Raw genomic sequence first — 25992 nt, forward strand, 5'->3', positions numbered from 1 at the left:
CTCAGGCACCAATCCCCTGGGGCCTGCCCTCAATCCCTCCCACTCCCCATCCCCACACCTTGCAGGCTCGCCTGAGTGACAAAGAATCCCCGAAGTGCGGCTGTCTCTCTCTTCTCCTTCCAACTTTCCCCCTTCCCTTTTTCCCGCTGATCTCCCACCACCTCCGTCCCGTTCTTGCCCCGCTGGAATACACCTCCTAAGATACCTCGCCGGCTGGTGTTTGCGGCTCACGGTAAAGAACCAGGTTGTGGGAATTAGCTGCGCGTGATAATTCGTATTAACTAGAACTTTAGCTGTTTTAAATAACTAACAGTACCTACGTTCAATTCCCAGCTCTGGCTCATGATTCTAACTCCCTGTTAATGCAAACTGTGGAAGCAGCACGGATGACTCCAGTAATTGGGTTCCTGCCAGGTGGGACAACTGTATGGAATTTCTGGTTCCCAGGTTTGGCCCAGTCCAGCTCAGTTCCCTTTGTTGTGGTCACTTGTAGAGTGAGCCAGTAGGTCAAAAGTCTATCTGTGTCTCAAAAAAAAAAAAAAAAAAAAAAAAAAAACCAACCAAAAAAACTATTGTGCTTCAGCAGTTATCCCAAGGAGTATTTGTTGTAGGGCATCCACTAACAATATTATCCTTCATTACAAATGTTTACATGCAAACATTCATTTGTATTTTTATTAAACTTGTTCATCACCCACAGTTGAATCTGAATCACAGACACTATCATCTCATAAAAGCTGTAAGTGGGGTAACTTTGTGTAAAAATTTATATTACAAATAAGTAGGCTGTAAAAATCATTAAATTTCTCCAAAGATACAATGAGTCAGGGAGTTAGTTACTTGTCATTCTCTGGACACCTTGTAACTGAGTATCCATAATTGCAGTGTTCACCAGTATACTTTAAAATTGCCATTAGATCATTACTATGTCAATTAATTCCATAATGATGTAAATTTTTGCTGATGGTATGTTGGAGCTTTTAATTGACTGGGTTGATACTCTGCTGGCTCTGTCTTCAGACCCGAGAGGGTATACCTAAGAAGCCGTTGAACTTGACTGGACAATAAGATGCTGGACCCTATGTTTGGTATACGCTTGCAATGGGGGAATCTCAACTGAACTTGAGCTGTGGTTATGCCACAAGGTGGAGGAATCCACCATGGTGGGAGGGTTTGGGGAGAGGTGGGGAGAACCCAAGTACCTATGAAAATGTGTTACATAATACAATGTAATTAATGAATTAAAATAATAAATAATTTAAAAAGAAAAAAAAATAAAATAAAATTGCCATTAGAGGTCCTGGCGTGATGGCTCAATAGCTAAATCCTCACACTACAAGTGCCAGGATCCCGTAGGGGCATCAGTTCCTGTCCTGGCTGTTCCACTTTCAATCCAGCTCCCTGCTTGTGGCCCAAGAAAGCAGGAGAGGACGGCGCAAGGCCTTGGGACCCTGCACCCTCATAGGAGACCAGAGACCTGGAGGGGGCTCCTGGCTTCAGATCGCTCAGCTCCGGCCATTACAGCTGTTGAAGCCGTATGGGCAGTGAACCAGTGAATGGAAGCTCTGTGTGTCCTCCGCATAAATCTGATCTGCCTTTCCAATAAAAATAAATAAATAAAGCTTTAAAGTTTTCATCAGAGTCTAAAGTTCTTGGTGCCCTGGAGGCATCTGAGAACTTAGAATTGTTATTACTCAGTTCACATTCTCCAAGAACTACACGCCTGGCTGTACGCATACATGCAGCCACATATCTGGTCCTTTGGCAGAGAGCGCAACCCTGGCAGATAGGGAAACAGTCTTCAGAGTGTGTGAGCCAGCATGTTTTTTGCCTTTTGGGTCGCAGGTCACCTGAGCACAGGGAACATCCTGTGAGCGATTCTGCGAGTCCAGCCCTGGCCAGGTCAGCCCCTGACCTCACATTTCCAGGTCTACTGGGGAAATCAAATCTAAAAGGATGACAAACAAGGCAGGACTGTGATAGAACAAAGGCTTGGACTTCATGGTCACCTGCAGAATCTGTGACTGCAAGGGTTGTAAAGAGGCTCAGTGGAAGAGAGCATTTCCCCTCCTTGCCTGGGCCAGAGGGCAGGAGTTTGTGGAGTGGGAAGTGATTTGAAGACAAGAAATGTCAGCTTCCTTCAGGACAGAAGGATCAGGTGGCTGGTAATAGATGAGAGAGAAAGAGAGAAATTTGGGGTTCATCTGGCACAGACTGGATAAGGGACAAATCTGGGTTCTGTCCATCCTGGAGGCAGTGCTGGCCACCAGGGATCCACACGCACTGCACTTTCCTCCGACCACGCACCTTAACTAGGTGCAAACCTGAACTGACCTTAGGGATGGCCCCAGCCACAGGAAGTCACACCCGCAGGGCAGCGTGACGGTGAAATGTGTTGTGCTGTGCTGTCCTCTTTTCCTCCTTCTGTTCCTGGTCTCGCCTCCTCCTGGATTTGAAGTGGGGCTCTGTGTGATTGGGTTTTTTGTTTGTTTGTTCGTTTTGTTTTGTTTTGTTTCCTTGGAAGAATGAATCACAGCCAGCCATGTGCATGTTGTCTCTGCATGGAGTTACACCTCCAGCCAGACAGCACACAGCCTGGCTTGCCCAGCCTCAACTTCAAATCACTACCAGGCAACCACCACCTCTGTGCAGAGTGGCAGCATCTCCGTAGGCATTGTTTCCACCCACAGCATTGATGTGTCCCCTCAAAAGACATCTTAGGTTCGGAGAGTGAGTGAGACGACAGCTGTAGGCTTGTAAGGATACGTACTTCATCAGTAAGTTGATTTTGGGGCTGGCATGGTGGCATACCAGGCTAATCTGCCCATGGTGCCAACATTCCATATGGGTGCTGGTTCAAATCCTGGTTTCTCCACTTCTGACTGATCCAGCTCCCTGCTTATGACCTGGGAAGGCAGCAGAGGCGGGCTCAAGTCCTTGGGCCTTTGCGATCACGTGGGAGACCCGGAAGAAGCTTCTGCCTGCTATCTTCAGAATGGCCCAACTCTGGCCATTGTAGCCATTTAGGGATTAAACGAGTGAATGGACGATCTCTCTATCCCTCTTTTCTCTGTAAAATCTGTCTTTCAAACAAAATGAATAAATCTATAAACAAGCAAACAACAAGTTGATTTGTCAGCTGACCAAACAAACCTGCATGAGATGCTGCCAGGTCCGCTGAGCTGTGTGCAGAGTCGGAGCAGGAAGCTGCACCAGGACCTCAGCCGCCGCAGCCGCTCACTCTTCTCTCCTGCTGCGCCATCCTGGTCCAGGGGAGACTTCCAGGAGCGACACTGCAGGTGCCTCTCTGGCCTCACTGTCTTCACTTTTCTCCAGTTTTCAGTTGTATGCCCTAATTTCATACCTCTGTGAAAACACCACTAGTGGTTCTCCCTGGCCATGGCTGGCGTCCTGGTCCTCTGCACGGTGCACCTGAGTGCATCGTCTTCTGCAGTCCTGTCTGCACACCTGCTTCACACCTCCTGCCTTCCTTCCTGCATTTCTTGCTTTTTTCATTTATTTGAAAGGCAGAGTTGGGGCTGGTGTCTTGGCATAACAGGCTAAACCTCCTCCTGTGGCGTTGGCATTCCATATAGGTTTAGGTCCTGGCTGCTCCACTTCTGATCTAGCTCCCTGCTAGTAGCCTGGGAAAGCATCAGATATGGCTCAAGGCCTTGGACCCCTGCACCCATATGGGGGACCCAGGAAGAAGCTCTGGCTCCTGGCTTCAACTACCCCAGCTCTAAGCGAACCAGCAGATGGAAGATTCTCTTTCTTTCTCCCTCTCTTTTTTCTCTTTCTGTAACTCTGCCTTCCTAATTAAAATAAAAGTAAAGAAAGGAATGGAGGGGACCCGGCTCAATAGTCTAGTGGCTAAATATTCACCTTGCAACTGCTGGGATCTCGGTTCATATCCCAGATGCTCCAATTCCCATCAAGCTTCCTGCTTGTGGCCTAGGAAACCAGCAGAGGATGACCCAAAGCCTTAGGACTCTGTACCCACATGGAAAGCCCAGAAGATGCTCCTGGCTCCTGGTTTCAGATCAGGTCAGCTCCAGCCTTTGTGGCAACCTGGGGAGTGAGCCAGCGGATGAAGATCTTTGTCTCATCTTCTCTCTATAAATTTGCCTTTCCAATACAAATAAATCTTTAAAAAAAAAAAAAAGGAAGGAAGATGAAATAATAAAGAAAGGGAGTTAGTAACAGAGAGGAAGAACAGAGAGATGATCTGTCTGCCATGTCACTCCCTAAATGGTCGCAACAGCTGGGGCTAGGGCAGACCTTAGCTAGGAACCTGGAGTTTCTCCCAGGTATCCCATGTGGGTAGAAGAGGCCATCCCTCTGCTGCTTTCCGAGATGCAGGGAGCCCAGAAGCAAGGCAGCTGGGACTTGAACAGGTGCCCATGTGGGATTCCGGCACTGCACTCAGAGTGCTGGACCCTCGTTTCTCTTCACACACACAGTGTGCTTAGGGCTTTTCCACACTGTGCGCGGTGTCTGAGTGCCTTTCCTGTCATTTTCCCTCAAGCTTCCCTGACACCTTGAAACTGTTCTTTATGTCCTGTGTCTTCTGCGAGAATTTCAGGTAGTTTCTGCCCATGCCCTTTGGAGTACAGTGCATCCCTCCTGTCCCCACCCCTCATCTCCCAGACCACTCCCTCCCCACTCATGGCCTCCCTAGCTGGCCCCCGGCTCTGCTCTCAAAACCGCAGCCGGCATGAGTTTCCCAAAGTGAGTCAAATCACAGTTGCCCCTGCCCCGAATCCTCCAAAGAGGAGGCACAGGGGCTGGCACGGAGGAAAGGTGGGCAGCACATCTTTTCCTCTGTCTTCCACCGTGTCATGGAAAGGGCCGGGAAGAGGCCACGGTGGGACGGTTGTTAACACCCCAGAAATAGGTCAATGTTATCAGCTGGGCTTTTTGCTGATGTGGAAACCCACTCCCAGCATTCCCTCAAAGAGTGGGCCATCATCTCGGGGGTACCAGGGCAGGGCTCTGGAGCTGCAGTCTGAGCCCCTCCCTTGATCCCCTGGCTCTGCTCCAGATACACCACCCCCCTCGCTGCTCTCCAACTTGCCAGCTGGCTCTCACTCCTGGGCTACCTGGCCCTGCTGCTCCCCAGGCCTGGAACATGTCCTCCACCAAGTACCCCTGCTTAGGGGCCTGGTGACTGTCACCCTGCACAGAGACCTGAGCCCTGCCATCCTTTCCTGCCACCCCAGCCTTCTGACCTCCTGCAGCGTGTACTTGCTGCTTTTGTCATTTCTGCCCTGTGTCCCCCAGGAGAAGGCAGTGCCCCTCTGCCTCTCGGCCCACAAATGGCCAGGTTCTTGTTCCTGGGGAGCCATAGCCTTCTGCTGGCACAATCCTCTTCCCCATCACCCCCAGCTCACGTGAAACAAGCTCACAACTGCTTGATCCTAGACTGGGAACAGTGTTCTGCTCAGGAGGAGGACAGCTGCCTGCTGGCTATGATGGGAGGGGTTCCAGAAAATTCCTTATTCCCCCTACTTGCTTCACCTCAGTGCCTTCTCACACCAGCACTTGTTTTTGTCTTTTTTTTTTTTTTAATATTTTACTTATTTGAAAGGAATGACATAGAGACATAATGAGCTCTTTCATCCACTGGCTCACTCCTCAAATGGCCTCAATGCCTGGGACTGAGCCAGTCCAAAGCCAGGAGTTGAGAAGACCATTGGGGTTCTGAACAGGGTGGGAGGGGTCCAGCCCGCAGGCTTCCCAGGCCCACGAGCAGGGAATTGGCTAAGAACGGGAGCAGCTGGCACCATCACAAGCTGCAGCTTAATCCACTGCACCACCGAGCCAGCCCCTCGCTGGGACACTGTCGGGGACCACGGGGACTACGTGGAGGCGTGACAGGTGTGTGAAAAAGTACTTGCAGTCTTCCAGGCTCCTCTGGAGATGCTTCTTTTTAAGGCTGTCGGAAGCATGGGGTCAGGGGGTCCGGCAAATGCCCTTTGCACAAAGCCGGGGGGCGGGTGGGGAATGGGCAAGAACAAGGCAGGGGATCCAGGCCGAGCCAGCAGCCTCCTGCTGGGCTCATGGGGTTCAGAAGAGGCCACTAGTGTGTGGGGGGCAGTGGTATAGTGGTCAGTAGGGACCGGCCTCTCATGCCAGCCTCCCAGGCCGGGCAGGGATTCTGTTCCTACCTAAAGGCCAGGGGCAGCTATCCCTCTCCCAGAAGAGTCTTTAGGGGCAAGGAACAGTAGCGTTGAGAGCCCTCGCTTTCCATCCTCTCCTGCAGGCCTAAGCTTCCTCCAGCAGCAGGGACCGCAGGGCCCAAGGCCCTACTGCGGAATCACACAGCGATTCAGGGAAGTCCCTCTGCACGGGGTCACTCCCTCCCGTGTGGGTCTCAAGGTCAGAGCCAGACAGAGGCCTCAGTTTGTTCCCAACAAACACCCCCACCCCCATCCGCTCAGGCCAACTCTGCTCCTACCCTGGCCACCAGGCCCGCAAAGGTCGAAGAAGGGGCTGGCAGGGAGACCACGGGGAAATGGAGTGCCTTCGGAGACCAAGAACTCTGAGGTCACCCACCCCCATTTGGATCTACCACATGGGATGGAAGAAGCCCAAATCCTGCCTTGCAGGATCCAAGGTCATTGGAACAACAACCAGGATCCCTGAGCGGTCCGCAGAAACAGAAGAACAGTAAACTTCCTTCGGGACTAGGGAGAGGAGCTTTCTCTGGTCCTTGTCTGCTTCCAATTTTGGGTCCCCAACCCCTCTCGTAATAACCATCAGGAGCACTCCAGAAACCCCTCAAAACAAACAAACAAAACTAGAATAGATAGACAGAGAACAACAAGGAAAGCTTAGCGACAGAGAGGAAACGGTCAGTGGGGATGCATTTATACCTCACTGGGTGGGACACAAAGATTAATTACTCCTCACTGGGGTATGGAAGATTTCTCTGCACACCCCTCCTAAACATGCTCACCTAAACTGTTGACATATATCCTGTTAGAATTATAGAGTTAGACCACCCGAAAAACAGCCAGGTTCAGCGAAATCATGCTTCAATGCTATAAACTGCTAAAGACTAAAATTAAAATAGGCATGAGACAGCTGAATAGCAATCTAAGCCATTTTAAGGTGTATAGAACACTGTTGAATGTAAACCAAAATTGAAATGTCTATGAAGAAGTCACAGGTGTGGTTGAGAACCTGCATTTTCCTATTAACATATTGGTTAATCAATACCATGTCAATTAATGTCACAATGTTGTAAATGGTTGGAAATATTATGTTGGGGCTTTTAATTGATTGGGATGATACTCTGGCGGCTCTACCTTCAGACCAGAGATGGTTTCACCAACAAACCATTGAACTTACCAGGACAATAAGATGCTGGACTTTATGCTTGGTAAATACCTCCAATGAAAGAATGTCAACTGAATTTGAATTATGGAAATGCAACAAGGTGGAGCAATCCGCCATGGGGGGAGGGTTTGGGGAGGGGCGGGGGGAATCCCAGTGCATAAAAAAATGTATCACATAATGCAATGTAATTAATTTTTAAAAAATGAAATGCAATAAAAATATGTTTAAAAAATAAAAAAAGAAGGGGCTGGGCCCCGCGGGCAGGGGATGACTTATCTGCTTTTCCCGGCCGTCAAAGGGGGTCCACACCCTATGGCTCAGCTTGAACACAATATGGAAAGTCCCAGCACGGCTGCAGGAAGACTTAGTAATGCTTCCAGTCACTCACTTGCCTCACCTGAGCTGGTACAACAGGTTGATTGTTTTCTCGGAAAGACTCGGGGTCTGGTGGGATGAGCTCACCAGAGACGTGCCTAAACAATGACAAACGCCAGCCCTGGTCTGGGGAGCCGGCCACCAGTCCGCCGGACGGGTCTGACTGGCTGCGTCCTGTTCTAGAAGCGGACAAACCCGGGGAGGGCTCGCCCCCTGCTGGAGACTCGAGGTTACTCCAGGCAGACGGACCCTTGGTGGGCGCAGAGTGGAGAGGAGGCGGGTGGTTTAGGAGGCTGATCCGTGGTACCCAGGGCTAGTAATTCTGGATCAGCATTTGGAGACAGAGATGCGAACTAAAAGCGGTGGGCACAATCCACTTGTCATTATGGTTCTTGGAATGTGTGAATTTTAACAGGGAGAGCAAGTGCCAGCCAAGGCGGAGAGCAAGCAGGGTGAGATGGTCTGGTTGGATCAGAACGGAAGGCAACCTGGAGGGCTCCCACCGATTTTGTGCTTTGACACTAGGAGTCTTGCATTGTCTCTTCACTTACCTCAGGCAGTGTCTTTTTTTTTTTTTTTTTTTCCAAATTTATGCACATCAATATCACTTGGGCTCTGGAATGTCAAAAACATATCCCTGTCACCTCACACATACCTTTTTATTGTTTATTTGTTCTTCCCCTCAAGTCTGGTAACCCAGACATCCTTCCTTTTACCCTAAACTGCCCCAGGCCGCATTGTAAGAGCAGTGGGCATCTGTTCTTTGTAGTAACACTCCAGGGTCAATTCCTTGGAGTCACCTGGTTGCTCCTGCGGTCTGCACTGGGTGGTATTGACAACTTTTGCAGTTGTTTGTAGCTCCCGGAATCCCACACATTGTGTCTGTTGTGCCTCTTAAAGCAGACATTCTCTCTCTCTTGCTCTCGCTTTCTCTCCTCCTTGCCCTGTTTGACTGACTCAGTCTTTCAGGGAAATGTGCAGGATTGTGGCGTGTAGTGAGGCGAGCCAGTGCACGCTCCTGGTCGCACACACATCAGATGGAGAACCCTCGCATCGTCTCGGGAAGCTGCCTTCTGCCTCTATGCAGTCAGTTCTCTCCTCACCCCTTCTGCTGCCTGGATTCCTTTCACTGTAAGTTTTACGTGCTCTGGAATTTCATATAAGGATATGTGTGCATACATCTTTTTGTACACATAGCTTTTCCTGTCTCTGGGTAAACATCATGGAGAATAGTGGGCCATGGCATGCATTTATGTGTCATTTTGTAAGAAAACCTGTAGTTTCTTCTCACCCTTGCTCACTCCCTCAGTTGTCTGATACGTCGATGTTCTACGGATATTCATCAGCTGCTTTGTGGTGCCGCTAGACTTGTCCCTGTAATCCCTGGATTTTCTGCAATTGGATCCAAAGCCTGGATGAGATCCAGGTTAAGCCCTGTGACAAATGATCAACTGAGAGCATGCGAGTGGCTTGGTCTTCCCACTCTCCTTAAGACGCTATGACTGGGACCCGGTGGCATGGCCTAGCAGCTAAAGTCCTCGTCTTGCATGTGCCAGGATCCCATTTGGGCGCCGGTTCTAATCCCGGCAGCTCCACTTCCCATCCAGCTCCCTGCTTGTGGCCTGGGAAAGCAGTCGAGGATGGCCCAAAGCTTTGGGACCCTGCATCCATGTGGGAGACGTGGAGAAGGTTCCTGGTTCCCGGCTTCGGATTGGCACGGCACCAGCCGTTGCACTCACTTGGGGAGTGAATCATCGGACGGAAGAAACTCTTCTCTCTCTCTCCTCCTCTCTGTATATCTGCCTTTCCAATAAAATAAAAATAAATCTTTAAAAAAAAAAAAAGACGCTATGACTGGTCAGTAGGTCCACTGGGAGACAGCCTGATGCCTCCAGTGTTCTCTGAGTTCAGATGATCTGGGCTTTGAACCAATTAATTTGGTGGAAATTGCAAATTTAAAAATTTCTAAGATTCCTTCACAAGTGTTTCCTGAAATTCTTCTCTAATGAAGCTGCTTTTATCAGCTTTCCCTACTATTGTGTAGGAAAGAAAGGAAGGCATTGAATTATTTGCCTTGTGAGCAAAAAAAATTAAGTGTTATTGTTGGAAGCTGTCTAAAGAGCTAAGACATGTGGTTAAGTCTGTTATTCACAATATAAATATAGGGACTTCCTCATCTTGCTTTAAGAAAAAAGCAAGGCCCAGCACATGGCTTAGTGGCTAAAACCTCTACCATATGGGCACTGGTTCGTGTCCCAGATACTCCACTTCCCATCTAGTCTCCCTGCTTGTGGGCTGGGAAGGCAGTAGAATAAGCCCCAAGGCCTTGGGACCCTGCACATATGTGGGAGAGCCGGAGCAAGCTCCTGGCTCCTGGCTTTGTATTTGCTCAGCTCTGACCAGTTCAGCCATTTGGGGAGTGAACCAGCAGATGAAATATCTCTCTTTGTCTCTCCTTCTTTCCATAAATATGATCTGCCTTTTCAATAAAAATAAATAAATTTTAAAAGCAATAGAGAGGAGGTTGGCATGCCTAAAGTGCTGGCATCCCATATAATCACTGGTTCATGTCCCTGTTGCTCCGTTTCTGAACCAGATCTCTGGTTGTGGCCTGGAAGAACAGTGGAGGATGACTGACTACAAGGCTTTGGGACCCTGTACTCACATGGGAGACCTGCAAGAAGCTGTGGCTCCTGGTTGTGAATCGGCTCCATCTGAGGCCTCTCTCATGGATGACAGAGGCCCAAGCACTCAGGTCGTCTTCTGGCGTCCCCCAGGTGCTTTCTTCCCAGACAGCTGGGTCACAAGTGGAACAGCCTGGGACTGGAATCATCATTCATATTGGGTGCTGATAGGATATGGTGGCTTATTCCACAGCACCGCAATGCTGGCTCCAGTTGATGTAATTTTAAGAGTTTATTCTTTGTACTGTGCAAAGAAAGAATCATAGTTGGGCAAGAATGGAGTGGAGAGACCAGATGGGAGGCTCTGTCAGGCGACGCAGAATGCAGGTGGGGGCGACGCAGAATGCAGGTGGGGGCCTGCTGATGGGCTGCCTGGGGAAGCAGCGGTGAACCCGGTTCTCTTCTCTGAGAGTCAGGGCTGTGCCAATACACCTGCTGTGGGTGTGGACAGCCAGACCTGCCTCCTGGACCAGTGTCTTTCCTTCCTCTCCTTTGCTGGAGCTAGAGGTCTCTGAATACCAAAGTAAACAGACAGAGACGCAGCAGCACTGAAGTTGTCTTGGGATGCAGTCAATATTAGCCAAAAAAAAAAAAAAAAGATTTATTTCTTTGACAGGCACATAGACAAAAAGAGGCAGATGCGTAGATAAGTGAGATCTCCCTTCAATCGGCTCGCTCCCCAAATGCCCACCTTGGTCAGGGTTGGGCCAAAACCCAGACAAGAACCAGCATCCATATGGGATGCCAGTGTCACAGGCAGAGGCTCATCCTTTTACACTTCCAGGCCTGTCTCTCACTATACTATTATTTGTAATTTTGTGCATGTTTTAAAATAGTAAACTACTGGGTTCGGCATGGTGGCCTAGTGGCTAAAGTCCTCGCCTTGAACGCGCCAAGATCCCATATGGGCACCGGTTCTAATCCTGGCAGCTCTAGTTCCCATCCAGCTCCCTGCTTGTGGCCTGGGAAAGCAGTCAAGGACCGCCCAAAGCTTTGGGACCCTGCACCTGTGTGGGAGACCCAGAAGAGGTTCCTGGCTCCTAGCTTTTGGATCAGTGCAGCACCAGCCATTGCAGTCACTTGGGGAGTGAACCATCGGATGGAACCATCTTCCTCTTTGTCTCTCCTCCTCTCTGTATATCAGACTTTGCAATAAAAATAAAATAAATTTTTAAAAAATATAAATCTTTTTAAAAAAAATAAACTACCATGAACTCAAAACAAACAAACAAAAAAGCTAATAGGCTAGCTTTAGATAAATCTAGGTATTGCATTTGGCCATTTCCTGCCCTTAAGGCAGAGGAAGTAAAAAAATAATAATAATAATACGAATTTAGGAGAAAGAAAAACACCAGTGAAGCGAAGGCAGAGTGGGTCAGTGCACTGGGGAGAGCTGCAAAGAGTTTGTCCTGAGACCCTGCCTTCGGATTATCCAAGCAAAGCCTCAACTCTTAGACCAGCCTGCATCTCATTCACAAGGAAGCTTCAGCGAATCTGTTTCATGAAAGTCCAGAGAAGCACCAAGAAGCACACATGCCTTGGCGCTCTTACCCCTGATCTGGGGTTCAGTCCCCTGCCCACCTGTCTAGCTGAATAATTAAAGGTCTCCCAAATGGGAGCACTTAACCCAGTCCACACCAGAGGCCAGCAAGACTTCTAGCTTTGTCAGTGCATGCTACGTGACTTGGAACAGCTGGGCTGAGACTACCCTTGTTCCTTTTTCAGTTTTCTGTCTTGCTATAACTGGAATAGGCAGACCACTGGGACACAGCCAAAGGAAGGGGTTATGAAACTTCCAAGTGCACAATTCCTATTTTTAGTAGGACTCTTTGGGGTTGCGAATCATCAGATTCTGTTCAGATTTTTGCTTCCCTGAGCATTCATGACTAAACCTGAATTTGGAAACTCTCTGCGCAAGAGAAAATTATGTGAAGAAAATTTCTCTTCTTTGCCCTCCTGCTTCTTTTCATCTCATGAGAGAGATATGTGCATTTTTGTCACTGGGTTAAAACTAAAAATAACGAGGTTGGCATTGTTATGTAAATGGGTTAAGCCGCAGTCTGCAATGACCATACCTTATGCGGGCAATGGTTTATATTTTGGTTGCTCCACCTCCAATCTAGCTCCCTGCCAACGCACCTGGGAAAGCAGTGGGGCATGGCCCAAGTCGTTGGCTCCTTGTGCCCACGTGGGAGATCTGAATGAAACTCCTGGTTCCAGGCTTCAGGCTGGCCCAGACCTGGCCCTTTGCAGCCATTTAGGGAGTAAACCAATAGATGATTTTTTTTTTCTTTCTGTCTTTAATGGGGCCTTTCAAATAAATAAGTAAATATTTGTTTAAAAAATAGAAATAACAAGGACAGCATGTAATAATAAAAAACCTGACAATAGTCATTCTTCTATGGTTTGACTGTGTCCACCCAAAGTCCATCTATTTGAAAGTCAGTCACCAAAGCCATGGTATTTGAAGGTGTTATCATCAGGAGCTCACCAGGAGATTGGCATTAATGTCTTCTAGAGAGGAGGGAGAATGACCTGAGATAATATACCTGCTCTCTCACTGTGTGACGCTGTCTGCCATGTGATGCCACAGCAAGGCCCTCAGGAAAGGTTAAGCAGATAGTGCTTGCTAATGATGGAGGGCAGCCCAGTCAAATATTCTCTTCTTTGTGAATCACCCAATCTATGACATTCTGTTACCAAAAACATCAGACTAATGCATTTCTCTGTAGCTATCTGTATCTGTATCTATATCTATCTATATATCTATCTATATCTGTATCTGTATATGTATATCTAAACACTCTGTTCCCCAGTACTCCCATAATTCAGTATGGTGATCAGCTATAGGGTTATGAAACCAGGCCTGAGACAATCTTTGCTTAGTTATCACCATGACTGTGGGGTGCTGGTGGGCTAGCTGGTCTTCTTACACCACTACAGTAGCTGCTGCACCAGACAGGTGACTAGGCTGTACAATATATGACCTAAAACGCATGGAGAGAGCTTCAAAGCTTAAAGGACATTCTTGTTTTTCAGTTGTGTGCAAACATAGAAAACAACCTCCCATAGCTAAGATAGCAAACATAACTGTCAAAAACTAACCATCACTCAGAAACTGACAACATTGTCAGTATCCCGATGGCATGGTGTGCCTGGTCATTGTATGGGTGAGGAAAGTTCTATATTGTTTTCCTGTAAGCACAGTTGATTCCCACAGCTGAGACTTCATATGTTGTATAAATCACCACACATGCCGAATTAGCAAATACCGTTTGCTGGGAAAATACAAGGATAGGTTCCAGTGAGCATCTCCGGTCACTCTTACCAACTGATCTGTCCATGACCTTGTGGTATGTGAATTTCTCATGAAGACATCTTAGGTAATATACATTGTTAATTCCTCAACATTGAACCAGGTCGTCAGTGCGTTAGTGGCTTACCTGGACAGAGCTTAGCATACCCATGTGTTTCCTCCATGGGCCACAGCCTTCTTGTGCTCGGGGACAAGCACTCAGCTCTCTGTGGGCTTTTTGCACAGCAAAGTCACCAACAAAGACACAAACAGAAATGTGACACTGACTAGACCAGCACAAAGCACACATATTTATAGTATGCGAGTAGAAGCACAAGGGAGCAGGTTGGCCTTCAGCTGGAAACATGGCCCTTGCGTGGCTCAAATATTTTGGTGTTCCGGTCCATGTTTGCAAGTGTTCAGGAAAATATTATGGTAAGTTGGGGATTACAAATGTATTTTAAGCAAATTTTCAGATACTGAGTCTATAAATAATGAAGATGGACTAAATAGTATATACCAGGATGATGCGAGTTGGAAAAATTCAACTTTTGCCCTCAATATGTGCATTTTTAGAGATATGAGATTTATTTTTTTAAAGATTTATTTATTTTTATTGCAAAGTCAGATACATACAGAGAGGAGGAGAGACAGAGAGAAATAAATATCTTCTGTCTGATGATTCACTCCCCAAGTGAGCGCAACAGCCAGTGCTGCGCCGTTCTGGAGCCAGGAGCCAGGAACCTCCTCCAGGTCTCCCACACAGGTGCAGGATTCCAAGGCTTTGGGCTGTCCTCGACTGCTTTCCCAGGCCAGAAGCAGGGAGTTAGATGGGAAGCGGGGCTGCCGGGATTAGAACCGACGTCCATATGGGATCCTGGCACGTTCAAGGTGAGGACCTTAGCTGCTAGGCCAAGGCACCGAGCCCGAGATATGAGATTTAAATATGTAATATGTTCACATGTAAGTCACTTACTATTAGATCTGATAAGGTGTTAAGGGAATGGAATTGCAATTAAAATATAAGGTCTAAGAGCCTCTAAATTTATGGGTTCCCAAGGCTACTCAGCAACTCACTTTTCATCTTTACTTCAACTAGTCTCTGAAATGCTAAAATAGGTATGTACCCTACTACTGTGCATTTCCCACCCACTTGTCCCATGGCTCAGGAGGAACTGATCTGTGTGGTCAGGAACATGACCCATGTAGAGGTGCAGGACCTAGAAGTTCCTGATTTAGCTTTCTTGCCTTCCCAGGGTCCAGTCTCATCTTGCAGTCGCCTGCGTGGGAGCTAAAGATCTTCGTCCTCCAACATAACCACTCCAGATGCACAAGGACGCCACTAAATCCTTTCTTTTTCCAGATCTGTTGTTCATGGCGGAGAATGAAACGCTAAAATAAAACTCATTCTTGATAATGCTGTATGCCTAGAGTCGAGTCGCACCATATTTGTGCAGAGAAAATGACCCCTTCCTTTCTTCCAGATAGTTCTAGTCTCTTGGTTTACAACAGTCCTTCACAGGAACCATTTGTTCCCACTTTTGTCCCCTTCCCCCACTCTGAGATCACTTGTGGGTGTGTGGTGAGCACATGGTGTTGTCAAGTGTGAAACAGGGGGCCTGGGATCTGTGCCAGGTGGGCCCTGACACAGCTTTCTGGCTCTTCTTGCCTTGGTTGTGAAATATTCCTGCATATCCTCGTGGCACCTGCCATGAAAGCCTTCAGCAAAGAGGAGGACTGTTCCATACTGTCTGGACGTGGTCAGACCTGTGGGTGGCGGAGCTTTTCCCAACTGACATGCCCATCCCGTGAGGGTCGACTGCTCCCAAGACAGGCACCTCACCCAGGTAAGTGTCTATCAGAGAACTTCCTTGGGAATTTTGAAACCCAAACTTAGTTTCTCTGTGAGGGCTAATAGGTGAAATAGGGTCTCCAGCCCCACGGGTCGCGTTGCTCGCTCCCTCGTGGAAGTGAGGGTAGACCTGCAAGAGGAGGCGTGGGCGCATAGGAGAGCTGGAGAATCGTTCAGATCTCCGCCCTAAATTGTGCCGGAGGTCCAGCAGCCCCTTCTTCCTATTACCAAGTGGGACATTCACACCGCTTCCAGTAGATCCCCTCTTGGTTGGTGTTTCCCTTGCAACTGAAAAGCAAGATAATTTGAATTCATTTTCTCTTACAACTGAAAAGCAAAAACACCCAAACAACAGGCTTTTGGATGTTTCGATGATCATTATAGCACTTGCATATTTATAGTAATTCTAAGACCTCCCTTTATACACGTCCCCATAAATATACTACTCATTTATAGCTTGAGAACTGCTGTTGGCAAATATGAAGCAACTGAAATTGTAAAAGATTTTATTATGCAATGCCACATTCTCACTAAAATATACACATACCAAATTATCCTGAAGTTAACACTGTGTAATTACCACATAGGTGAGAAGTGGAGCATTGCCAATATCCTCCTCACCCAAACTTATCTCATGTCTGCTCCCAGCACTTGTCATCCCCTCCCCAGCACAAAAATCTTGGGTGGGGATCACTTCCTTACATTTCTCTTTTTCTTCTTCCAGTTTAATCATCCATGGAGTCATCCCTGAGTTGGTAGCTGCATTTTGTTACTTCAAAATATTATATAAGTGAAATCATACAGTATGATTTTTTTTTAGTCTAGCTTATTTTTCTCTGCATAACTGTTTCAAAGATTTACTGAAAAAGTACTATAGCTGTAGCTTGGTCCCTTTTTTTGATTGCTGCGCAGTGTTCCATATTCTCAACCATTCTCAACCATGAATACTCTCAACCATTATCCACTCTGATCATAAACGTTTTTTAAAAAGATTTATTTATTTTTATTGGAAAGGCGGATATACAGAGGGTGGGGGGAGACAGAGAGGAAGATCTTCCATCCGATGGTCACTCCCCAAGCGGTCCCAACGGCTGGAGCTGAGCCAATCTGAAGCTAGGACCAGGAGCTTCTTCTGGGTCTCCCACGTGGGTGCAGGGTCCCAAAGCTTTGGGCGGTCCTTGACTGCCTTCCCAGGCTACAAGCAGGGAGCTGGATAAGAAGTAGGGCTGCCGGGATTAGAACTGGCATCCATATGGGATCCCAGCACGTTCAAGGCAAGGATCTTAACCGCTACGCTATTGCGCCGGTTTAGGATTAATTTATTTGACAGTGTTACAGAGAAGGGTGAGAGAGGATAAGAGAGGGAAAGAGAATCTTCTATCCATTGTTTTTTTTCCCCAGATGGCCACAGTGAGTAGGGCTGGGCCAGGCCCAAGCCAGGGACCAGGAGCCAGGAGTCAGGAGCTTCATCTGGGTCTCCGGCATAGGTTGCAGGTGCCAAGCACTTGGGCCATCCTGTGCTGTTTTTCCAAGGCCATGAGCAGTGAGCTGGATTGCAAGTGGAGCAGCCAGGACTCGCACCATACACCTATGGGATATTGTTGCAAGCAGCAGCTTTACCCACTGCATTGCAATGCCTGCCTCTAAAGTTTTTTTGTTGTTGTTTTTTTTTTTTTTTGTGGTTATTAGAGTTAATGCTTCTATGAACATCCTTGGTAAAAATATGCTCTCATTTTTACATGGTATATACCAAGAGTAGATCACTGGATCCTATATTCTGTTATGGATTCTTTCAAATGAGTAGATGTCACATTTTCTTTACCAAATGACTACTCTAGTGCACACCCTTACCAGAATTTTATTAAGTTTCCCTACTTCCAAATCTTCCCTAACACTCATCAGTCTTTTCAATTTTAGTCATTTGTGTGGGGGTACAGTGGTATCTCGGAGGTTTCACTTTCACTTCCTCCTGGTTACTAATAAAACTGAACATGCTTTTGCATGTTTCTTGATTATTTTTATATCTTTTGTGAAGTATGTTGAAGTCATCTGATCATTTTCCATTGGTTGCCTTTTGACTTGTATAATCTCTTTATATATTTGGATAAAGGACCCTTACATGCACACACACACACATACACATATGTAATATACTCAAATGTAAAACCTTTGTGAAATATCAGTATATATACTATATATATTATATAATATATATAGCAAGTATCTTCTACTCTGGTTTATCTTTCTGTTCCTTTAATGGGAAAGATTCTTTACTATATTTAGATTTTTTACCTGATTTTTAAAAAAGATGTATTTTTATTGGAATACAGATATTACAGAAGGAAAAACAAAACAGTCTTTTGTCCATTGGTTTACCCTGCAAATGGCTGCAATGGCTCCGGAGCGGAACCAATCCAAGCCAGCAGCCACAAGCTTCTTTCTGAGTCTCCCACGAGTGCAGGGCCCCAAGGCCTTTGGCCATCCCCTTTTGCTTTCCCAGGTCATACGCAGGGAGCTGGATGGGAAGTGGAGCAGCCTGCACACAAACTGGCAGAATACAGGTGCTGTAGGCAGAAGCTTGGCCACTGCACTGGCCCTTACCTAAAACTTTTAAACAGTGCATCAGACAGAACTAGATTGGGCAGTGAGAAGTACATTATAAATTTAGGAAAATGAACTTACAGGTCTCTGGCCAAGGTTGTACATTTGTTCTTTAAGATATTTTGAGAAGTATCTGGGAAGACCTTTTTAATCATTAAAAATTTCAGTCTTTTACAAAGTATGGAAATAAATTTATAATATTTAATACTGTCATTTGGTGGTGCCACAGAAAATTAATAATGATTTAAATGTTCATGATTCTAAATCGTTTGCTGGATGATAGTACTTGACTATAACCAAACTGGAAAACATGAACATTTAAATCCCCCGACCCATTACACTGAGATTGCACAGAGACAGTCCTTCACTACAAAATCCTGGATTACTTTCAGCCAAATGAAAATCTAGGACAGGCCAAATACACTTTTGAAAGTCAGATAGATCTTCCATCAACTTGTAGTGCTTTCGCTCATTCATCTTAAATATATTTTAGAATTGTTCTACACATTGCAATTCATTGTTGCACTGAAATGTTCATTGATAAGGAAATGGGTAAACAGGTAACTGCCTTAAGTTACAATGCGGCAGTTAAAACAACAACCCACAATCTGTATAAATATGCGTGTAACTGTATACATTCACATGGTCAAACATCATGTTAGGTATGAAAAGCAAATGGCCCTATATTATAGTATGAAAAGATTCCTACAGAAAGACTACGGTAGCACAACACAGTAAGAGCCTTTTTCTGCAAGCATGCTCTCAGAGAGAATCGGCCAATGCCAGTCGGTTGCCACGGAAACCACGGGGTCGGAAAGGGAGGACAGAATTCTCGCAGGGCTTCGAATGTTTCTTCTTCCGGTCCCCCGGCCCTGCGTAACCACAGTCCATCTCCCCGGTATCCGCCCATCCTGTAGCCTACGGATTCAGCCTTGCCCGTTCCACGTCGCCATCTTGACGCAGGGTTCAAGATGGCGCCCTCGGCCGCAGAGCCCCGCCTGGGCGTGCCAGCCAGGCTGCGCGCGCACGTGCTCGGGCGCGAGAGCTGGGGCGGCGGCCCGCCCCACCCCGGCGTCTCCCCGCCCCGGACGCCGCTCCGCCCCCAGTCACGCTCCGCCTTCCTCCCACCCCGCGAACCCGGAAGTGGAGGAGGCGCGGCGGCGGCGGCCGAGCAGGCGAACGCTGGCGGATCTGTCCCCGGGAGCCGGGGTTGGGGTGGGGGGCGGGGCGCGGAAGCCTGGGCGTCCTGGCCTGGACGGGGCGGGGAGGCCATGGCCTCGGCCGAGTTGCAGGGAAAGTACCAGAAGCTGGCTCAGGAGTACTCGAAGGTACCCATCATGGGCGGGGAGTAAGGGGTCCCTGGCCCTGTGGCCTCGGGTTGCCTTGGCAGCGAGCTACTTGTCGGGACGGTGGAGGGTTTGCTGAGGGGGCAGGCGAGCGCCCCTCTTCTCCCCTCTGCTCCTCTGTTCCCCATTTCCCTGCCTCCACCTGCAGCTCCCCGGAGATGGGGACGGGCGGCGCCGCTGTCGGTGTCTGTAGGAAGGAGCCGGAGTTTGGTCCGTCCTTCTCTCCCAGCCAGCGGGCTTGTGACTGCGTTGTCTTTAATCCCGGTTTCTGCTGCTTCGGGAGGGGAGGGAGAGGTGTGGGACCGCCCCTCATCGCACTGCTTTCTTAATGTTTCCAGCAAAGTGATGGAGAAGATCAGCCTTTCTCCCTTCTCACAGGGTTGCCATGGAGGTAGCGACTTGAGCTGCCTCCGAATCTGTGTGGAGGTAACTGGAGCCCTTGGTGTGGACGACTTCACTGGGAGTGGCTGGCTACGAGTGTATGGAGTGACGAGATGTTGTTGCCTGGGGTGGTTTTGGAGGCAAGCCTTCTAGGGCTCCTGGAAGAGGGGCAGAGCCCTCAGCAGGTGTTCAGTGCAGGCTGAATTAATCCAGATGAGGATGCGCCTTCTTGGGGTGTGGGTAGCATCCCTTGTTTAAAGGATGGAATCCTCTAGAAGAGGGCTGTGCAGTTTGTGCACTGGGTGGTTCCTTCTTATTATTCTGATGAAGTTATTACAGCAGAATCTTAGTCTTTGCAAATGTAAGTCATGAAGCTTAGCTCCCAGTGGTCTTGGCATTGCTTTATTCCAGGTGGGTAAGCATAGTCTCCTTACTACGATTCGGACAAACTGAGACACGTTTTGCCCTCTCATGGGTTCACTCTGCTCAGCACGGTGCAATGACGTGTTGTCTGAAAAGTAAATCTTGTGCCTAAACAGACACACTGGCATCCTTGCTATCAGTCGGGAACCTTTGGAGATGCCAGACTTTTTCTCATGCTGCTTCCCCCTCACAAAGCTCTTTTGCGCTTGCATCTACAATGAAGGACCTGTGGCACCGTGTCAGTGATGGCGGGCTCTCAGGCTTGGAGAGAACCCCCAGTTGTGGTGCAGGGGGTAGCTGGAGGAGGGTGGTGCTCAACTGTGACTCTACATTTGGTTGGAAATGGTTCCTGAAAACGAAGGAGACTGAATTCCTTCACCAGAAAACCAGTAGGCTCAGAAGGTAGTTCCAAGTGGCCTTCTGAAAGTTCTGAAGATATTGTGAGCAGGTACCGCAGTGCTGAAATAATGGTGTAGCTTCTCAGAGTAGTAAGAATCTTGGAAGATTTTATTCTTTTGGGCAGAGGACACTGTGTGAAGAGCGCCCTGGGAGCAGTCAGCCAGGGTCTGCTGGGTGAGGCCGGGCTCCCTCCTAAGGAGCTACGTTTAGTATAAAGTGCAGATGTGGTGTTTAATTATGATGCACTGTGGTTGGTGCTAGTTCGGTGAGAGCACAGAGGGGACACCAGGGGGAGGGTGTTGGTTCCTTAGATTGGGGAGGCAGGAAGGGGGTGCTAGGTTTCTATGCACAGGAACAGTCAGTGTTTGCTGACAAGCTCCTTAGAGACGTGACAGAGTGGTAAAATGAGGTTGGAGAGGTGATCTGGACCAGATTATGAATTGGGACAATTGTGTGTGAACTGTAGCTTTTTTTTCTCTTTAAAGATTTGTATTTATTTGAAAGATAAAGTTAGAGAAAAGGAGAGACAGAGATGTACTTAGGACATCTATCACTGCTTTCCTAGGTGGCTTATCAAAGAGCTGGTTGGAAGAGGGGCAACTGGCACATGAACCAGCATACATAGGGGATGCCAGCATGGCAAGTGGCAGTTTAACCCACTATACCACATCAACCCTGAATTTCATCTTTTGAGAAATAGACACACAGAAGTTTCCCAGCTAGGAAACGAGATTACTTCTGGAAGCAGTGGCTGGAAGATCCCTCTCTTTTTCTGTCTTCCCTGTCTTCTCTCTGAAACTGCCTTTTTAGATAAATGAAACAAATCTTAAAAAAAAAATACTAGGCTCTGTCCTGTTTGAGTGCCTGCTTTGTGCACAGCACTAAACATGTGAAGAGTGTGTGGGGCACCTGCCCTGTCTCTCCCTCGTTCCTGAGGACTTGGTGAGTGAGGGAACAGCCTGATGGTTTGAGGTGAGGCATCTTGAGCATCCCTGACAGTGTGGAGGCCAGTGGGAAGGAGGGCCCATGTAGAGTGAAGGAATGCATTGAAAGTTAGACACGTTAGGGTTGGAAGACAGTTAATGCTGTTATTTGTATGTTAGCTTTACGTGACATTGGTGATAATTGCTGAAAATTTCAAATGGACAGGGCCTGAGCAGGACAAAGACCAGCATGTTTGGAATAGCTCCATAAAAAAAGCTTTGAGCGTGAAGTGGGGGTACACCTGTAGGAAAGGCATGCCGGGAGAAGGAGGAGATGCTGAGGAGACTGAGGGAGTTCTAATAGGCTGGGGATTGTTTGCCCTGTCACACCTGACCATTGTGATTCTTGTAATTGCAATGTGATGGAAATTTTAGAGCATGGGAACAGAGACTGGTCAAAAGGTTTCCTGAGTTTTCTGTTCTGTCTGTTCTAATGCCAGGCAACGTGTAGATAAGATCGCCTCTGTCTCTGGAAGAGGTATTTTACCTGTTTATTACTTTCTTTGCTGCAGATATCCTGTTACATCATAGTGCTTGTTTAGAATACAAAGGAGAATGATTTTAATTTGTAGAAGGAACCTGCTATAGCAAGATAGCAGCAAGCCAGGAACCCAAGACTTTTGGAGAATCTTCTTTTCTGTTTTTTTTTAAAAAATGTTTATTTTAAATTTTGTTGAAGAGGCAGAGGGAGCACTGTGTTCGATCCGTTGGATGTCTTCCCAAATGTCCACAGCAGCTAGGATCAGGCAAGGCTGAAGCCAGGAATCCAGATCTCCATCTATGGGTAGCAGGGAGTCAAGTGCTTGAACTGTCACCTGCTACCTCCAGGATGCTTAACCAGCACAGTGGATCCTAAGTGGAGGCAGGACTCAAATGCAGGTGTCCCAAGCAGAGACTTAACTCCTGCTGTGCCACAGAGCACCTTTATTCTTTCCCAATGCACCTCAGTCTATTTCAGGAAAGGGTCCCATTCCTTGCGTAAGAACTGTGATCATAATTGCTTTTCTTCCTGACAAAGTGATTGAAAAAGCAGTCTGAATGAAAAAGTTCCCATGAGGAGTCTAGCTACAGAAAAGATGAACCATGGAAGCCAAAGCAGATAATTGCTGAGGCAAGTGGGTTGGTAGAGCAGTGTTACGGAAGGGTTAGCAAAAATACAGATGAGACTCCAGTAATTTGGACATTAGAAATATTTAAAAATTTGAGGTTCATTAGAATCTGGTGGGAGAGGAAAGGTATGTAGAGGTTGGGTTTCAGAGAATTTATGAATGTCATCAGTAAGAGATACAAACCATCACTTTGAGATGTGAGGGAAAGCTAATGAAGATATTAGTTGCTGCATTATAGTTAAAGACCGAAAGTTCAATGCTGAATTGTTTCTCCTTGGAGCTGCTCTGCCTCAGCTGCTCTGGTATATCTCATGAAGAAGAGATGTGGAAAGTGCTGAATTTTGGTTTACTTGATTTCAGTTTGATTTCTTTTCAGGAGTGTGCTTGCCTGGTACCATGGTATATGTGAAAAAAGTCTCCAGCTTTGTCTAATGTTTGTGTTACCCTGAAGTTTCAGTGCAGTAAATCAGCTCTTCATCACTGTAATTTAAATACACAGGAAGAGCTGGCTCATAAAAGAAATGGCTTATTTTTGCCCGCAGCTTTGTAGACTCGCTTTGCATGGTCAGGTGGTCCCAGTGGTCTAGTATCTGATGAGAGTACAGTGAGCATCAGGACATTGCAAGGGAATGGTTCCATAGCCAACCAGGGAGCAAGGGGGTTCGTTTATTCTATGCTTGTGAACACACCATGGAGGACACTGTATTATGGTGTAGTGAGTTAGCCTGCTGCTTCCAGTGCTGGCAATCCTGTACCAGAGTGCTGATTTGAGTCTCCGCATCTCTGCTTCCAGTCCAGCTTTCCACTCTTAGGCTTCGAAAGAAAACCACAGTTGGCTTAAGTTCTTGGGCCTCTGCTATCCATGTGGGAAACCAGAATGGAGTGCTGGCTCTTGGTCTTCATCTGGCCCAGACCTATCTGTTGAGGCTGTTCGAGGAGTGAACCAGCAATGGAAGATGAATCTGTGTTTCCTATCCTCTCTTTCTAACAATGTGACTTATCATTTTTCAGGGTTTCACCATTGACAGTGCAATTGGATTAATAATGGGGATCAAGCTTTTAATGCATAGGACGTTCGGGGTATACTTACACTAGTATCTAAACCATAGCTGTCAATAATTCTCTAAAGTGTTATAATAGCATGATCTAAAAACGGGTTAGAAATGAGAATTTCTGAATTCACCATGGACCTACTGAAGCTGAACTATGAAATAGGACCCAGTAATCTGTGTTGTAGCAACGCTAAGGATTTAGATGCACAGTAACATTTGAGAATCTTTGTTTAAGGAATGATATCAGTGTAGTAGTTTCTGCTTTGATAATTTTTTAAAAATTATTTTTATTTGAAAGGCAGAGTTACAGAGAGAGAGAGAGATCTTCTATTCACTGGTCTACTCCCTGAATGGCTGCAGTAGCCAAAGCTGGGCCAGTCAGAAGCCAGTAGCCAGTAGCCTCTTCTGAGTCTTCCGCATGTGTCCATGGGCCCAAGCACTTGGGTCATCCTTTGCTGTCTTTCCAGGCCATTAGTAGGGAGATGGATCAGAAGTGGAGGTGTGGAGTTGGGGATAGGAGAGCACCTAGCATCATGGCTCAACTGGCTAATCCTCCACCTCCCAGCACCTGCATTCTGTGTGGGCTTAGCTCTGGCCGTTGTGGTCATTCGGGGAATAAACCAGTGGATGGAAGATTTTTCTTTTTCTCTCCTTTTCCCTGGAAATTTACCTTGTCAATAAAATTTGAAAAAGAAAAATAAATAGAGAAGCTAGGTCTTTAACCATCCCTGCAGGTGAAGGCTTAATATGCCATGCTGTAGCAGTGGTTCCTTAGATAATCTTCTTGAAGCTCTTTTTAAAAGCAGAAGAAAGCAGTGGGATGGGCCGACATTGTGATCCAGTGAATTAACTGCCACATTGGACACATTATGTATTAGAGTACCAGTGTTCACTTCTGTTCCAGCTCCCAGCTTATGTGCCTGGGAAAGCAGTGGAAGATGGCTTAAATATCTGGGTCCCTGCCTCCCCCTGGAAGACCCAGATGGAGTTCTAGGCTCGTAGCTTTGGCTTGGTCCAGATCAGTCATTAAAGCTATTTGGGTGTGAACCAGTGGGTAGAAGATCTCTCTCCTGTGTCTCTGCCTTTCCAGCAAATTTAAAAAAGAAAAAGCAATGAGAAAGGTAAATGCCTGTTATTTCTTCAAGAATTTGGTTTGCAATTGATGCTGCTTTTACTCACCAAAAAGTCTGCTTTGAGGACATTTTAGATCTGAGTTCTTTGGTTTTTTAAAAATATGTTTTTATTTTAAGGGCAAAAGCATGGAGAGAGGGAGAGAAAAACAGAGACAGGTAGAGACCAACAGGTAGAGAGAGATCCTTTATCATCGCCTCATTGGAAGCCTATAACATCTAGGGCCAGGCCTGGTGAAAGCTGGGAGCTGTATTTAGCAGGGATCCAGTCCTTAAGCTTTGATCTGCTGTCTCTCAGGGAGCACGTCAAGAAGTTGGACTCGGAAGCATAGCCAAAGTTTGAGCCCAGGTGCTCTCACATGGGTGTCCCAAGAGCCATCTTCATCACTGTGCTAAGGGCCTGCCCCCAAACCTGTATTTGTAGCACAAAGCTACTTATTTTGGAAAAGATCAGTTTCAATCCAGAGTGTTTCTTTTGCAGGTAGCAGGGCTTGGCACAAAGTGATTGTTCATCCAGGTCTGTAAGAGACACAGTCTTAGGACCTACACTGGTTTGGAATCAAAACACAGCTTTATTTAAAACCTTAATGTGTAGGGCTCGCTATTAAAGTTGGATTGTTCAGTGCTTTCCAATGCAACATTCCATGGGGATGAGATGTTCCGTATCTGGATGTCCAGCAGCATACCTACTAGCTGTGTGTAATTATTGAGCGGTCAGAGTGAAGCCGGTGTGACTAAGGAACAGGACTTTATTTAATTTTGAATAAATTTAAATATTCATGTAGGACTCCTGATTTTCCTGTTGGAAAGTGATAGCTTAGACTCTCGATCATTGCTTCCCAAATGTGAATGTTTTCCTCACCTGAACGTGGATAAACTGCAGTTTGTGGTTTACTGTGTCTGCGGGGAGGTCTGAAGGTCTACTCCCAGGCGATGCTGTTGTAATTGTTATATGGCTACATTTGGAACAGCATGAATCTGGAGGAAGAGATGGTTTAGTCTTCCTCTTTAGCTTAAC

At 47.0% G+C, this 25992-nt stretch overlaps 1 protein-coding gene across 8 annotated transcripts in view; it reads left to right on the forward strand.

Annotated features, from left to right (window-relative positions):
- Positions 1-398: 398 nt before the first annotated feature.
- Positions 399-25992, forward strand: part of PPP1R21 (protein phosphatase 1 regulatory subunit 21) — an 86767-nt gene continuing 61173 nt past the window's right edge. For 4 of the 8 annotated variants that reach the window (XR_009245948.1, XR_009245949.1, XM_058667759.1 and 1 more), the window contains exon 1: positions 19311-19479. Coding sequence is in view for 4 of the 8 variants with exons in the window: in XM_058667759.1 (XP_058523742.1) it covers positions 19423-19479 (57 nt within the window). In the remaining 4 variants the exon portion in view is untranslated. Of the gene's footprint in view, positions 448-19262; positions 19480-19531; positions 19792-25992 lie in introns of those variants that run through there. The other 4 variants (XM_058667756.1, XM_058667757.1, XM_058667758.1 and 1 more) reach the window with 3 other exon arrangements.

Source organism: Ochotona princeps, chromosome 8, assembly GCF_030435755.1.
Source record: "Ochotona princeps isolate mOchPri1 chromosome 8, mOchPri1.hap1, whole genome shotgun sequence".
Taxonomy (NCBI): Eukaryota; Metazoa; Chordata; class Mammalia; order Lagomorpha; family Ochotonidae; genus Ochotona; species Ochotona princeps.